This window comes from Melanotaenia boesemani, chromosome 2 (genome assembly GCF_017639745.1).
Source record: "Melanotaenia boesemani isolate fMelBoe1 chromosome 2, fMelBoe1.pri, whole genome shotgun sequence".
Lineage (NCBI taxonomy): Eukaryota > Metazoa > Chordata > Actinopteri > Atheriniformes > Melanotaeniidae > Melanotaenia > Melanotaenia boesemani.
In genome coordinates this window covers 35,446,063-35,460,526 of record NC_055683.1, presented here as the reverse complement: position 1 = coordinate 35,460,526, position 14,464 = coordinate 35,446,063, and the positions used below count along the sequence as shown (strand labels likewise).

Genomic DNA, 14,464 nt, shown 5'->3' with positions numbered 1-14,464 from the left:
AACATTACAGTACCTGGAGATTAGTACAATAACGGTTCTTCAACAGTCCTTTTAACTCATCGTCATAATGATTTCACCACTGGATGATAGGAGAAACTTTGTATGTCATCTCCTGAGAGCTTTTTAAAGGACTGAATTATAAATCAGAAGCAAGTTAATGCAACAAAAAACCTGAAACTCTCTAGAGTGGATCTTGCAGATTAACACGTTTATTGAGCAATTCTGAACCATATTTCACACCAGACTTCTAATCTTTCCTTAGCTCGGCTAAAAATGAAATATAATATGAAATGCTGAGCTATCAGATTTGATGACTGTCTCATATTTCAGAGCTTTATATATCCCAGATATGTGAAGGCTTTAATATGAAAAAGAAATAATATTATATGTATGTATATACACACACATAATTCCATTTTGAGATAAAATGTTTTCAGTAGCTAGATAACAGGTTGACCTTCCTTCCAGAAAGCTTTTTAGAAGTGAGATTTTTTTAACAAAGATCCCCTACATAATGCATGAGTAAAGCTTGATCTGACAATGTGTTAAGAGGCTATCTCTGTGTGTGTTAGGATACGATGAATGAATTTCAATTTTACGTCTTGGTTTTGTGATCAGAAGACTTGTGGGATTCTCAGCGTGTGAGTTTCATGTAACCAGTATAATCAGCTTCATTAGCCTGTCATTTAATGGACAGGGAGGATGAGGAGACAAATCAGTTCATATTGTGCATTTGGCAGGCACAGATCTGGGCACCGTGAGAGGACGTCTCCCTGCTGGTCTGAATCAAGCTCATTGAGAAAGAGCCGGAAATTGCCACTTTGGCAAGCACTGTGCTGACTTAAAATGACCTGATAAAAGGCCAATCAAAGTCCTGATGGTGCCAGAAAACTGCAGTGACAAAGAGGATACACAGATTATTTGCAGATCAAAACAGTCCCACCTTATGAGGACTTGCTGCTTGTTTAAAGTAAATGCTTCAAAATGACATTTAATATATTAACTGTCTGTGTTTTACAACACTGGGATCAGTGCACCAATGTGCCAATGCTGAAAGATACTAATAGATATCTGAAGCACTCAGTGTTTGGTTGAATAGCAATAGCAAGTTAGCCTGACTTTGATGTCTGCCCCTTCAATGGGGAAAACGTAGCTTTGTCATTATTATTAATAGTATTTAAGAGTTTTTTTTTTTTTTGTTTGTTTTTTTTTTTTTTTTTTTAATTTCCTGGAAAATTATTTAAAATATACATGTCTCATCCTGCACTGGAGGGATAAATGAAATGAAATGCTGTTTTCAGTTTTGAATTTCATCTGAGATGCTGTGGAATGGTGGATGGGGCCTGTTGAAGTCTCTGAAGCTGACAAATCAGAGGACACTTGAGCTTCAGGTGCACCTTCCCAAAATCTTTCTTGTAAAAGAAATGTTGCATTAAGAAGGGAAAGGGATGGCTTACAAAATTATCCCCCCACAGATGCACAAAAGTGGGTAAAAATGCAATATTTTACTACAAAATAGCTTTCAACTGCCAGCTTGCCCTTGACCTCTGACATTAGTGACCAGATTGTAAAGCACTTTGCTGCACAAAAACTGTGCTTGCATCATAAAACAGAGGCATTAGGAATTGACTGAACTAGTATTATTAGCATGCAACCATGATTACAAAGGTATAAAATTTAGTTTTTGAATGAATTACCATTTTAATTTGAATTAGTCAATAATATATTTGTGTTTTTTTTTCCTCTTAATTATTCATTTATCTTTTTTAAATCAACATATCTTGACATTTCATGTGCACTTGGTAGAACCTCTGGTGGCATATTGGCCCCAAGCAGCTTTGTGGGCGTAAGCAGAGGTGAATAGATCTTTACTAGCCTTTTCATGGGGACTTTAACAATGCTCTACACCTTATCTAGTTTTTTCCCCCACATCTCAACCCCTCAAGAAACCACATTCTAGAGCAGAATACTAATATGACTATCTTCATTATAATCTCTTATCGTTTTTCCCCCCTCTCACCTGTCAGGCCTGAAAAGCCTGAACATTTATCATTCTTATTTATTATTGGCCTTCGGAGAGCTCACGTAAAAATGAAGCTCTGCATCACTTGAGTCTTGGCAGAGGTTCTATTAGCCAATAACTGCAACTAAAAGCACTACAGGTCTACATATATCACCTATAAAAGTGGGGCACAAGTGATTTATATCATCAGTTAAATTCCTTTTAATGTACTGTAATTTTTCATGCAGATGCAGCATCGTATAGCATCTGAAGCCTCCATCCCATGAACCAAATGTTTTTATGAAGTTCTTTTGACACTACAGTTTATATGACAACATAATTTTAAGGTGACTAAACAAGATGATGCAAATACAATAGTTACTTTTTGGAATAAATATTTGTTTTTCAGCAATAAAAGTAAATTGAAAACATATCCAGTTTTACCACTTTCTGCTGGAGTCTGCGTAAACAGCAAAAGTCTGATCCCGTATGACCCTGGCAACTTGATATTTCACTGTCCTCCTTTGCAGGGGGATCTATAGTTACATCTGATGCTTGACGGTGACATTGTCTGACCCAAATTCGCAGCTTAAGATTTGTGTGTTTCTAGGTTCATTTGTGGCCCAGCATGGGCTGCGTTGAGCTTCTACAAAGACGCAAAGACAAGCAGGATGAAAAGTTTGCTGCTCTGTGACAAGTCGCTGCAGGAGGAAAGCTTTCACTGCTAGTTTTTCACGTCTTTGGGAGTGGGAGTTTCAGCCCACTGAATAGGCTGATAGTCTCAAGATTTAAAGCTGTGGTTTCACCCCACATCTGCCATCTTCTTTGCTGTTTTATGATGTACCGTATGGATGTGACCTGCTGGGAGATGAGATGTCTCTTTTCTTTTTCTTTCTATAGCAAATCAGCTCTTTGTTGCCATGTTTTTCTCCCATGTTGTTTCCAGTCCAGCTGATTCAGGTGAATCTTGGGGTGGGAGCTACGTTTGTGTGGATAGAACACGGCAGGACAACCAGACTTCCAACTAAAAAACCTGTAGTTCTCCAAGCTAATATTACAACATAGTATCAAAAGCTTCACACTGGTGTGGTGGTTAGCACCACTTCCTCAAGCTTCCTTCCACCGTCCAAACACTAGCATGTTAGGTTAATTGGTGAATCTGCATAGCAGACTGCACTTTCCACAACTTCTAGAAAATATACATTATCTTGGTGCAGACATTTAATCTTCCCCTAAAAATAGAGTCTGTTATGTCCATTCTTGTTGCATTTCCAGGCTGGTCTGCTGTCCAGTTTATCTTTCAGGTATCCATACTTCTCAAACACTTCCACATCATCTTCTAGGATGCAAATAGTGAAGGAAAAAACTACAAAAATTGTCCAGCCAATCAGCAAGCTCACATCAATATTCAATACAAGTGGAATCAGACTCTACCAAATGTAATTCAACCCATCAGCTGCACTGGAAAATACTGGAAATGTTTTCAGAAGTTCAGAATATGTAACTTGATACACCTCATTCTGCACATTTCCCCTCATCAAACCAGCAGAAATCTCAAACTACACACATCCATTACAGTATCCACCTGTTATCCACCTTAAAATATAGCCAATGAGATTCCCACAAATTAAAGCAGTATGAAGGTTATAGCTGATATCAATATGAATGCACATTATCAGCTTCAGTTACAATCTCTAAAAGCTGCTAAAAAACAGAAAAGCCTCTAATCCTGAAGGTGACACTGGAACAAATTAATTCTGGGTCACTGATACAGATACCCATCCACCCTCCCCCACCCCAAAGACAAAGTCATAAATTTCAGGGTGGATTTCAAGCAGCAGCATCAAGTCGTCACTCGTCTAGAAAGTGTGTGACTCACCACCATTTGAGTCAATCAATAAGCAGCATCACAGTCAGGCTGGTGAACATGAAAGTGCAGTGAGCTGATGATGTCACGTTACATGATTTTAAAATCGATCAGTCATTCCTGAAGTCTACAGTTACCGTCTGCTCAAGTTCTCATACCAAACTTTTAAAAGGTGGAGACCCGTAAAGACTGGGTAATGGAGGCAGACGAGGCAAAGCGATACCTTCTTGGCACACTTTGACACCCCTCCATTTGCACTCACGCTCAGCCACAAACGGACCCACATTGTGGCCGGGAGGGATTACAGTGAGAGAGCTGGGAGTGCTGCAGTAGCGCGTCCCAATAAGACAAGGTCACCTCAAGTGGATCAGGACTGGGTGGGGAAGGGGGAGGGTTGGTGGGAAGCAATTCCCTTGGGATGAAGAGAGAGAGAAAAAAGGGAGTAATTCATGAAAAAGTAATTAAGCAGGATGCACATCAATGGATGCTGCAGGTGGGGAAAACAAGAGGAAAGATGAATAAGCCTGGAGGATGAGAGGAATGTTTGTACACAAGATGTCTGAAATGTTTGCCAAAAGCTCACAGTGGGATAGTTTAACCTTGGATATGTTTGGGAATAGTTTTAGGATCTGCCAATATGTTTCTGGGTACTAAAGCAGCAACTACACGCCTAGTACTTCATGCACAAAAAGATGAACGTTTCCCGATTCCAGCTTCTCAATCATGATGTTCAGCACACCATCTAGATGTTAACACATCATGCATTTCTGGGCCAAGCACTGAACTGCACTTTTATATGATTTGGATGGATTTGATCCAAAATGTGCATCAGGATACAAAATGGCCCTCCCAGGGGTGAGTGAGTGTGTGTGTGTGTGTGTATATATATATATATATATATATATATATACATACATACATCACACAATCATTTTCTTATTGTGACACCTTGTGAAAGAATAAGTAAATAGATAAATAAAATAGAGTTTATAAAAACTTTCATAATTTTCCTCTGAGGATTGATAAAACATGCATCTCAACTGCTGCTACTTCATGCAAACTTTATCCTCCAGGTTGAAGGAACATAATCCAGCATTAACTTTGTGGCAGCTACTGACATCCAGCACACATCACATCACTAAAGACGACCCATCATAAAGACTATGAACCCACTAACTGGACCAGTGAGCTTTCTGTTCTCCTGAAGCTCTGAGATAAATTCCTTTCACAGCCTTGGCAGCAGCCTCCAGTCACTTTACCACATGGGCAGAGCGGCTGGAGCAGGTAGACCAGCAACGCCTGTGTGTCGGAGCTCAGAGCGTTGGATAACACCACAGACACATAAATATTAATGACTTTACTTCCATCTTTGTTTATCATCTTGTTGGGACTGACGCACATTCGAATCTGTGCTGTGTGTACTGTTCTTTTCACTATGATACTCCCACACAAATATGAGTGTTACAAACACGCAGTTGAGTTTGAGGTCAGATTATCATATTAATCATTGTAAATGTCTTTGTCTGAAGTGGTCAGAAGTAAAACAACAAAATCTGAATTTGCCAAACAGAAAAATCCACTTTTAAATAGATTGCTTTATGAGTATTTATTCATCTATCAAAACAGTTATTTGTGATGATTTTTTAAATTTTACTGTTGAAATAAGGGAAAAAGCAAGGAAGCAATTGCAAAGAGAAGAGGGTGATAATGAAAACGAGGATGCAAGAAAAGAAAGAATGCTGAGAAAAAAAAATATGTATGAAGGTGTGTGAGGATGAAAATAAACATCTTTCTAAGAAATGAGAGAAGGGAAACAAAAAGAAGGAAAGATGAAAACAGATGAGAAAGGACAAAAATGAAAAGGGGAAAGATAGGGAGAGGGATAGAAGGGAGTAAAAGAAAGCAAAGAAAACATGAGATAAGGAAGGAAGGAGGCGGAAAGCCCAATAAAAGAAAGAAGTGATGATGCCCAAAAAGGAAGAGTGAGTGATAGAAGACAAGGAAAATGTGATGGGAATGAGAAGGATGGAAGGAAGACAGTGAAAATAGGACATGAGAAAGGGAAGGAACTAAACAACCTTTAAAGGGAAGATAGAAATAAAGACTGCACTAAAAGGGTGGAAGGAAAGAGCCAAGGAAAGGAAAGGAAGGCAAATAAAGGAAGGAGCAAAGGAAAGGGATTAATTAGGAAAGGCAAGAAATAAGTAAAGACTAATAATAAATATTTATTAAAGAATGTTTAAACACATAGAATATGTGTAAAAGATCATACTGCTCGATGAGAAACATAAAACTAAATTTCCTGAAAATATTTAAATGAAATTCCTTCAAATTGATCCAACCTATTTAAAAGACCTTGGTAAAACATACATCATCATATGAAACCAGAATTAAATATCTGAAGTTTGGTTGGAGAATGTGACCCTTGAACATGCCATATGTCTTCTAGAGGGGTTGGTGGAGCAGATGTGGAGCAGGATGCAGGACTCAGTGACACGGTGCACATCTGTCAGTCTGCTTCCTCCTACCAGGAGGTGTGTGAGAGGCTGATGTCGGCTGCATGTTAAACTAAGACATGAACGACACAGGAGGCTGACAAGACCTCCAGTTTGAAGAGACAGCGACAAAATTCGTGCTAAAACCTGTCAGACAGGTAAGAAGTGACAGGTATAAGTCAGGAGGGGGTTTACGCCTCAGACAGCATCTAAAATATTAGTTTTTGGCTAAAGGGATTCGTTCAGTTCATCCACTTTGAGCATTTTCAAACTTGCTGCGCGTATTTTCTTTAAATTCTTTAAAATCACTCTTTTTTATCACTGATGTTTGGCTCTACTTCTAGTGTTTTAACTGCTATTATATCTTTAAGAATTCATGTAGTGATTCATTTATTTGTTGGATTTAGATATATAAATGGGGTACAATGTATTAGAGTAATAATTAGTTTACATATTTTTATTATTAATGTTACCTGAGGCGTTGAACATTCATTGTGATTAATGTCCACACATTTTCCCCTATTTTAAGAAAAAAAGGTTATATGTTATTATTTTTAATGTTGGCTTTATCGAAGGGCCAGAATACATTATTTATAGTGAGAATCTCACACAACCAAGCATATATTTAGCACGTTAAAAACGCTGTTGTAGAAAATATACAGTTTTCAATTACAATCCTCTCACTTTGAAAGAAAAAATAGATGGCACTGCTGATGAGAGTTGAAAATATGGCCTTTAAGTGCTGGTTGTCGTGCTGGATGCAGATGCTGAAAAATACTCCTGGGTGTCAGGAACTATTATAAGATGGCAGATGCCAGTTAGGTTTCAACAGCCCACCTTCCTGATTTCAAATGCTTTTACTTTTTGTACTTTTTGGGTGAATATTTTTTCCCCCAATGACCAACATAAAATTTATTTTGTTGCATTCTCGTCTTTGCAATGGAGGACTGCTCATTTCCAGAGTTTCTTTATATCTGGAAGTGGAGTGGCCTGCATGTTTTTGCCTCTCTCCTTGACACCACACTGAGCCAGGATCATTTCATAACCAGCACAGAACAGAAAAATCCGCAGAAACTGAAAATGCTGCATCTTTACTGTTGAAGGATTTTTCATTTTTCCTCTCTTTTCAGTAAAACTTACTTTTCCCTGCAAAGCTTCACATCACACTGATCATCAATGTTTATTCCCAAACACTCTAAAATAAAACTGTCAGGCTACAATCGCCAGTTTAGTGAAATGCATCTTATGCTGCAACAAGTTCTTCATATAGACATCATTCTCTGGATGTTTTTGGTTACTTCAAGCATCCACACACGCTTAAACACACAACACCAATTGAACATTTACACAAAGCTGATGAGCATCATTAGCTTAGAATTTAAAAGAAACTGGAGGCAAAACGAAACAAAACCACTGTGGCTCTGTCTTTAATTGGTGGATGGTGTGTTTTGCTGTTCTTAAAAGCCTCATTGTGTGAGAAAACCATGTCAATCATTTAAGTTAATCTAATATGTAGATGGCCAAAGTCTTTTTGGATGTTTCCTACTGCAGCACCTGAATCAATATGCTTGAGCATCACTCAACAAAATGCTGTTGGAGGAGAGAAACCTCTAAATTATAGGGGAGAGCCACATAAAATAATAAATCTTGGAATTAATAAGGAAATAAATAAAGCAAAAATTACATAGAAAAATAAATAAAAAGCAACTTAACCGTGGGTTGTCATTATATGTGGAGGGATTGACTTCTTAGTGTGGACAAGGAATCCCGCCCCAAAACAGATGATTGACAGCTAGGACAGCAAGGGAATAAATGGAGCAGGAATAAGGGAATAAAAAGGGAAAAGAATAGAGAAAATACTAGAAAAAAAATAACAGAATGAAATTATGTGAATATATGAATGAAAAAATATTTCTATTAAGTTAACTTATTTGTCTATATTTGTCCTCAGTTTTTATGTTTTTATGTATTGTTTTATGATCTGTCTATATAGTTCTTCATTTATTACCAAATTTTTTCAAAACTTATTCTTTTTTGTGGCACTCCTGTTATTCCCTGATCGAAGACCTGAGCCGGACAACCCTGAATCCTACATTTAGACCGAGTAACCAGTGAAGTGCAGCTGAAGAGAAACAGTAAATCAGCGAAATCAAGAAATCCAACAGGACAGTAAAGCTCACGCACTCATCCCTGATATCTCCAACTGCTTGACAAAGAAAAAAAAAAAAAAAAGCAAATAGTTTCTATAAGTTCATCTTTATCACTTACCTTGAACACAAAAAAAATAGCAATTCCCTGCTGCCTAGACTCACACCTTTAAGCATGACAGCAGCCTGGTGAACATCTGACATCCTTAACTGTCCACAGAAGCCATAAAAATCAAAAACAGACTATTGTTCACATTTAATCCTGCAGACAAACCAGCAGCTGTGGTTTGGCACACAGAGCTTACACCCAGTAGCTGTGCTGTGATTATCAGCCAGTGACTGATCCGTTTGTGTGTGTGTGTGTGTGAGGTGTGAACGACCTCACAGGTGTGAGCAGGTTGTGTGACTGGAACATACCGTAGGACATTGGGATGTCCAGATCTCCCTGCCAGGACATCTGCCCTGATTCATCTATGGACTGCTGAGCTGTAAAAAAAAAAAAACAAAAAACAAAAAACAAAAAAGCAAAAAAAAAAACAGATATTTATTCTTACTCCAACAATACTTCTGATTTATTCAAATTCTGACAAACAATAGCAGGAATATCTACAAATGTGCCATGCTGCCTTCACACTAGCTGCCTACAGAGTGTCACTTGTGTGGATTAAATCAGAGACAAATACATGAGTGATAAGACTTTGCAAGATGTCACTTCAAGCCATTATGAACTGTAGTGTCCAACTTCAACTGAGCTGAAACAAAAGTCACATTCTTTTTTTTTTTTTTTTTTTTTAACGGCACAGTCCTGTGCACAGTCATTTGGCAGAAACAGGATGACAGCATGACACTAGCTGTGCAAGTGAAATCATCATCATTCTGAAGGAGCTGTGAAGTGAAAAACACATCACAAGGATGAGCTACCTTTCAAGTGGCCACGTCCGAGTGTGACAAACCCAGAGGAGATGAAGTTGTGCATGTCTTGGCCTCCGCTGCGCAGGTTTTCTTTCCCATAATGACCTGTGGACAGAATTGTGGTAAATTAATATCACTATTACAAAAAAGTTTTGTCTGGAGGACAGGTAAAGATTAGATAACAAACTGGTTGCAGTTGCTTTGTGTGGCTGAACTTGAAAATTTTTCAAGGCAGCAGAGGATCCGAATCCTGTTAAATGGCTACTCTGAACACTGTCCAGGTGTTGTCTGTATTTGTGTTTGGTGACTCCATAAGAATCAGATGAAAAAAGGAAGCATAATATGAGAATTTGCTGACTTCTAAACTCATTGTTTGACTGATCAATGGAAAGAAACAAGCTTTTCCTCCACTGATAACAGTGTTAACCAGTGTGGGGTCAGCCAGACAAGCCACTTTGGTTACCAGGGTGATAAGTTATACAGCAGGTGATGTTGAGAACACAACCAATTCTGCAAAAGGGCTGGAAATTCCTTTATACACTGCAGTAGTCTGGTTTAGTTGTTTCCCAGGTAACCTCAGCTTGCCTGGACAGTATATATGTTCCTCACTCTGAAATACTGACATTGTTTTGTTTAGGTTCTTTCCATAAAGTAACTAAAGAATGACATTCATCTTTTATACCACTTAGTCCAATTCAGGGACATGGGGAGCTTAAGTCTATCCCAGTAATTAGCACTCGAGAGGCAAGGTACACTCTAGACAGGTCGTCAACCTATCGCAGCACCAACACAGAGAGACAAATAACCACTCACTCCTAGGGAGAATTTAGGGTGACCAGTTAACCTAACATGCATGTCTTTGGACGGTGAGAGGAAACTGAAGTACCCAGAGAGAACCCACACATACACGGGGAGAAACCTGCAAATTCCACACAGAAAGGTCATTGTTCGAACCTCCCCCAGCCAAGGCTCGAACCAGCATGGGCTGTAAGGTGGTGTGGGGGTTAGCACCGTGGCTTCAGAGCAAGGATAACTGACAATTCAAGAAAAATATTCTAATGATGTTTTAATTTTTAAGTCCAATGACAAACAAATGGACATTAAAGAATCTATCAGGTGGTCAGCTTTGAAAACAAAGGAAGCAAAGAGGAAACCGTTTCCCTGAATCTTTTTGATAACTGGTCTCTCAAGACACCTTTTTTTCCCTTCAGCAAGTTTGTTCCTGACATTTACTCAGTTTACTGTGAGCCAGTGAGCAGTTGTTTAGTCTGGCATTCATTATATAAATTAAGTCAAGTCTAAATAACGGCTTATTTAATCTTGAGAATCACAATATCTTGGTGGAATTCAAGCTAGATGTAGATGCAATAGTATATTGGTTGTGATAGTATCTTTGGTTTCAGGAAGCTGCTGTTCCTTTTTCCCCATGAACAATATTATGCTTCTCACAGCTGGAGTCCTTTGAAGTTAAAGGTCCAGTATGTACCATTTAGAATGATCTGTTGGCAGAAATTCCATATCATTGTCTTAAGTATGCTTTTATAAATGCATATTAGCATGGAAACTAGATTTTTTTTTGCATTTACAGATAGTATGGCTCCTTGCCATTCACCATATACTGCCACATTGTTGCACTAGTCCAAAAAAGCTTTGAAGAAAACTTTTTTTTGTTGAGTTTTCTATGGGTTTTTCTAAAGGCTTGGAAGGATAGAGTGAAGCAGGAGTGAATGTTCCTTTAAAATAAACTGAGAAAATGATTAATTGCTTTATTATAAAATAAAAGGATCTCCTGCTGCCTATGCATATAAAATCTTTTACTTGTATTTAATTTTTAAAAAGCCACTGAGATAGTGATCTCTTTCACAAAGTATACCTGACCAAGAGGTCAGCAACACAACATGAAAACAACAAACAGATGAGAGTAGCATGTTAAAAACTAACACTATCCAGTGGTATCACACTGTCATTTAAAATGGAGCAGAAGGCTTCTAGTAAAATCACTTCATAGAACTCAAAGCCAATCTGTAGTCTACAGCAGAACTAAACATTCTTTTCCCATGATTGGTGTGTGAGTTGGAGATTCACTGAAGGTAGACAACATCAGTTTAAGTTTCTGCATACAACACTGTTTAACAATGAAAAGCAAACTCTCAATGTGTAAGAGCCTGTGTAACACAGCAATAAATAGTAGTGTCATCTACATAGAAGTGGTAGGCATTTAGTGGTAGAAGGTACATGCATGGTGACGTCACTTCCTGTTATTTTTAAGACATCTGATTTTTGTTGAACATGGCGTCAACTGTCTTGCCATTAGTTGTCCAGGTGTGGGAGCTAATAAGCTTACAAATAGACTGTGGGAATGCTCTACTTCATTTACATTCAAGAGGGGGAAGCGATGGTTGCTTCGCCTACAACAAGTGTCCACCCCTGGTTTTGGAGTAAGAGTTTTTCTACCATGTCTTTGTAAAAATCTTGCTTCCTGCATGCGTGTTCAAGGTAATGAAAGTGGTGTTTGAAGGTTTCAGACACACACTGGAAAGAGAATTTTAGAATGTCTTAAAGAGCATTTATGAATCTGTGTGAGCTGATGAAGGATGTCATGAGCCCTGACGAGATGACGGATGACATGGTTTTCTTTCTTGGAGCATGCAAACTGTCTCTTTCTTATTCCAGAAATGACTCTTCTTTTGCCTCCCACTACTGCACATCATCACAGTTTGTTTTTCTTTTGTTCTGCTTGGGTTGCGACTTTGTAGCTTCCGTCTTTAACTTCATCCGGTTCTCCGATAATTTTGCACATGTACAGATGTAAAATCACCAAATAAAATCGGATACATGGACTTACATTCACAAATATGTAGGAGTATTGGGGGAAAACCTAGTTGTGTAAATTCAGTTTATCATAACCCAATAATAGCAGTTATCTGACATCCTCGTTTTGTTTAATAACTTGAGGAAATTGTGGGAAAATAGTGTTTGCGGTGCAAGTAAGTTATGCCATCTTAGGATCAGTTGAATGATTCACCAGAATTCAACACCTTCTAGCCAGTTTGTTATTTGCCAAGTTAATTCAAGCTAAAGTCAACAAAATTGGCTCACATACATTTAGTTGATGGATTTTTCCTCCTCAGGTGAATCCATCTATCAAAGCCAATCTATTGGAGAGAATTGATTTCACTGAAAATTTTAAAGGCTGGTGTTGCTGCACCTTTAAGCACAACAGTTTCTGAATTCCCTCTCCTTTCTGCCACTTAAGAGATCAACCACAGATGACAAGAATACTAAACAGGGCTAAAATGGCATAACAGACTAAATTGACTCTCAGGTGGGATCAAAAGCTAATCAATATGTATTGCTTGAGGATGCCAGGGGTGCAATCAGCAGATTTCAGGGTTTCATATTCCCTATTCATCAGTGCTGCTTCTTTTTTCTTCACAGGATATAAAACATTTAAACAATTGGACAGTAAAGTAGCAGACTTTTTGGCACATGAGAGCGGGGCCGACTCAAGTTTGATTCACTTAATTTTAAAGTAGTTTTATGTTTTATGTAAAAAGGCAAAGCGGAAAATCATGGGTATACAGTGTTTCAGATTTCCCCTGTGTTTAAAGGTCTGTAATGCAATGTGTGCCTCATCACTGCAGTGCTGCGGTGCTGCTGTAACTGAAAGTGCAGTAAGAACACAAAGGTAAGACAAGGTACCAGCTTGCACTGTAACAGTGTTCAATTGTGCTGTCAATCAAACAAGACTGCAAAAGAAATTAAATAGTGAGGCATCCAATGGACAGGAAAGAAAACAAACAATAATCCAGAATCTGGAGTCTTGGCCCTTCATGCTGCCCCTACTACTTCCATTCTCCTCTCTGTTAATCCCTCTCTATATTAACTAGCAGTTAAATGCCCCTGTCTCTGAGGGGCCACTTCAAAGTCAATAATATCCCTCAGACCTTTGGGCCTGAGGAAGCTGAGATTGAACAGCATTTCAAATTATAATAATGAGAAGAAACACCTGGGACCATGGCCTTGCTTTCATCACACCAAAGACTTGCACTGGAGCCTCAGCAATGCAGCTCATTTATTTCTTCTTTTTGTTTTGTTTCTTTAAATCCAGTGGTAAAAAAAAACAATTACTGACTTGACCATCACATTTAATTTGAAGCCCCAATGTGCAGAATATATCTATATATTGTCTGCCAAAGTAAAATACTGATGATTCATAACCTCAGCATCCTCCAAGGACGAGACCATGCAGCTGAAATTATGTACCTGGAGATGCTGACTGTGATATAAATTGTTCCCGTGTGGCAACATGAACCCATGGCCCCCTATTATCTCTGGAAAGTGCTCTTAAAAACTGCCTTATCTACACTGCATAATGAAAAGAAAATAGCCTTAGAAAAATTGAGGTTGTTTCGAATTAGTACTTAGGAAGAAGAAAGTATGCACAAAAGGTTTCATTTAACTTTTGTTGTGTTTGCCATAATTGTCATCCACAGATACTTACATGTAAAATGTAAGGTGGTTGACAAATCAGTCTGAATTTAATCAGGTCTTGCTGACTGTACTCTTTCCCAAGTTTGCAACCACTTTTTGTATAAAAATTAAATCACCTAAGGGCTCCATTTTACTTTACCCTCTTGCTTGTTCCAGTAATAATAGTTCTGATTGCCAATTTGAATGAACCTTTTAGCTAACAGCAACTTCTTGACAATAACAGATAAGCCTAATGCCATTCTTAAACTTGTAGGACAAACATGAAGCCGTATCTAGTAGCCTAGCATACCAGCACTGCTAACGTTTACAAACTACAAACAAAACAAACCAACAGCACCCCTTAGTAAAAAAAGAGTGTAGTTTAACCATCAGTCAGTTGAGAATTTTACAGCTTCAAGTACTGTTAAATGTTAGCTTTAAGCTAAATAGCACTGACTGTGTTCCGATGGGTTTATATTACATTACAGTCATTTAGCAGATGCAATGCAATCCAAAGCGACTTACAATGGTAAGTAGTGGTTGGTGGTTAATTCAATTCCCCTGGGGA

General features: G+C 38.3%; 1 protein-coding gene across 4 annotated transcripts in view; it reads right to left on the bottom strand.

The window, feature by feature from the left end:
• Positions 1–14,464, bottom strand: part of LOC121646422 (protein shisa-6) — a 93,185-nt gene that overhangs the window by 65,487 nt on the left and 13,234 nt on the right. For all 4 annotated transcript variants that reach the window (XM_041995375.1, XM_041995391.1, XM_041995383.1 and 1 more), the window contains exons 4-5: positions 9,433–9,528; positions 8,929–8,997 (exon numbers count right to left, since the gene is read on the bottom strand). In XM_041995375.1, the coding sequence (XP_041851309.1) occupies positions 8,929–8,997; positions 9,433–9,528 (165 nt within the window). The remainder of the gene's footprint in view (positions 1–8,928; positions 8,998–9,432; positions 9,529–14,464) is intronic.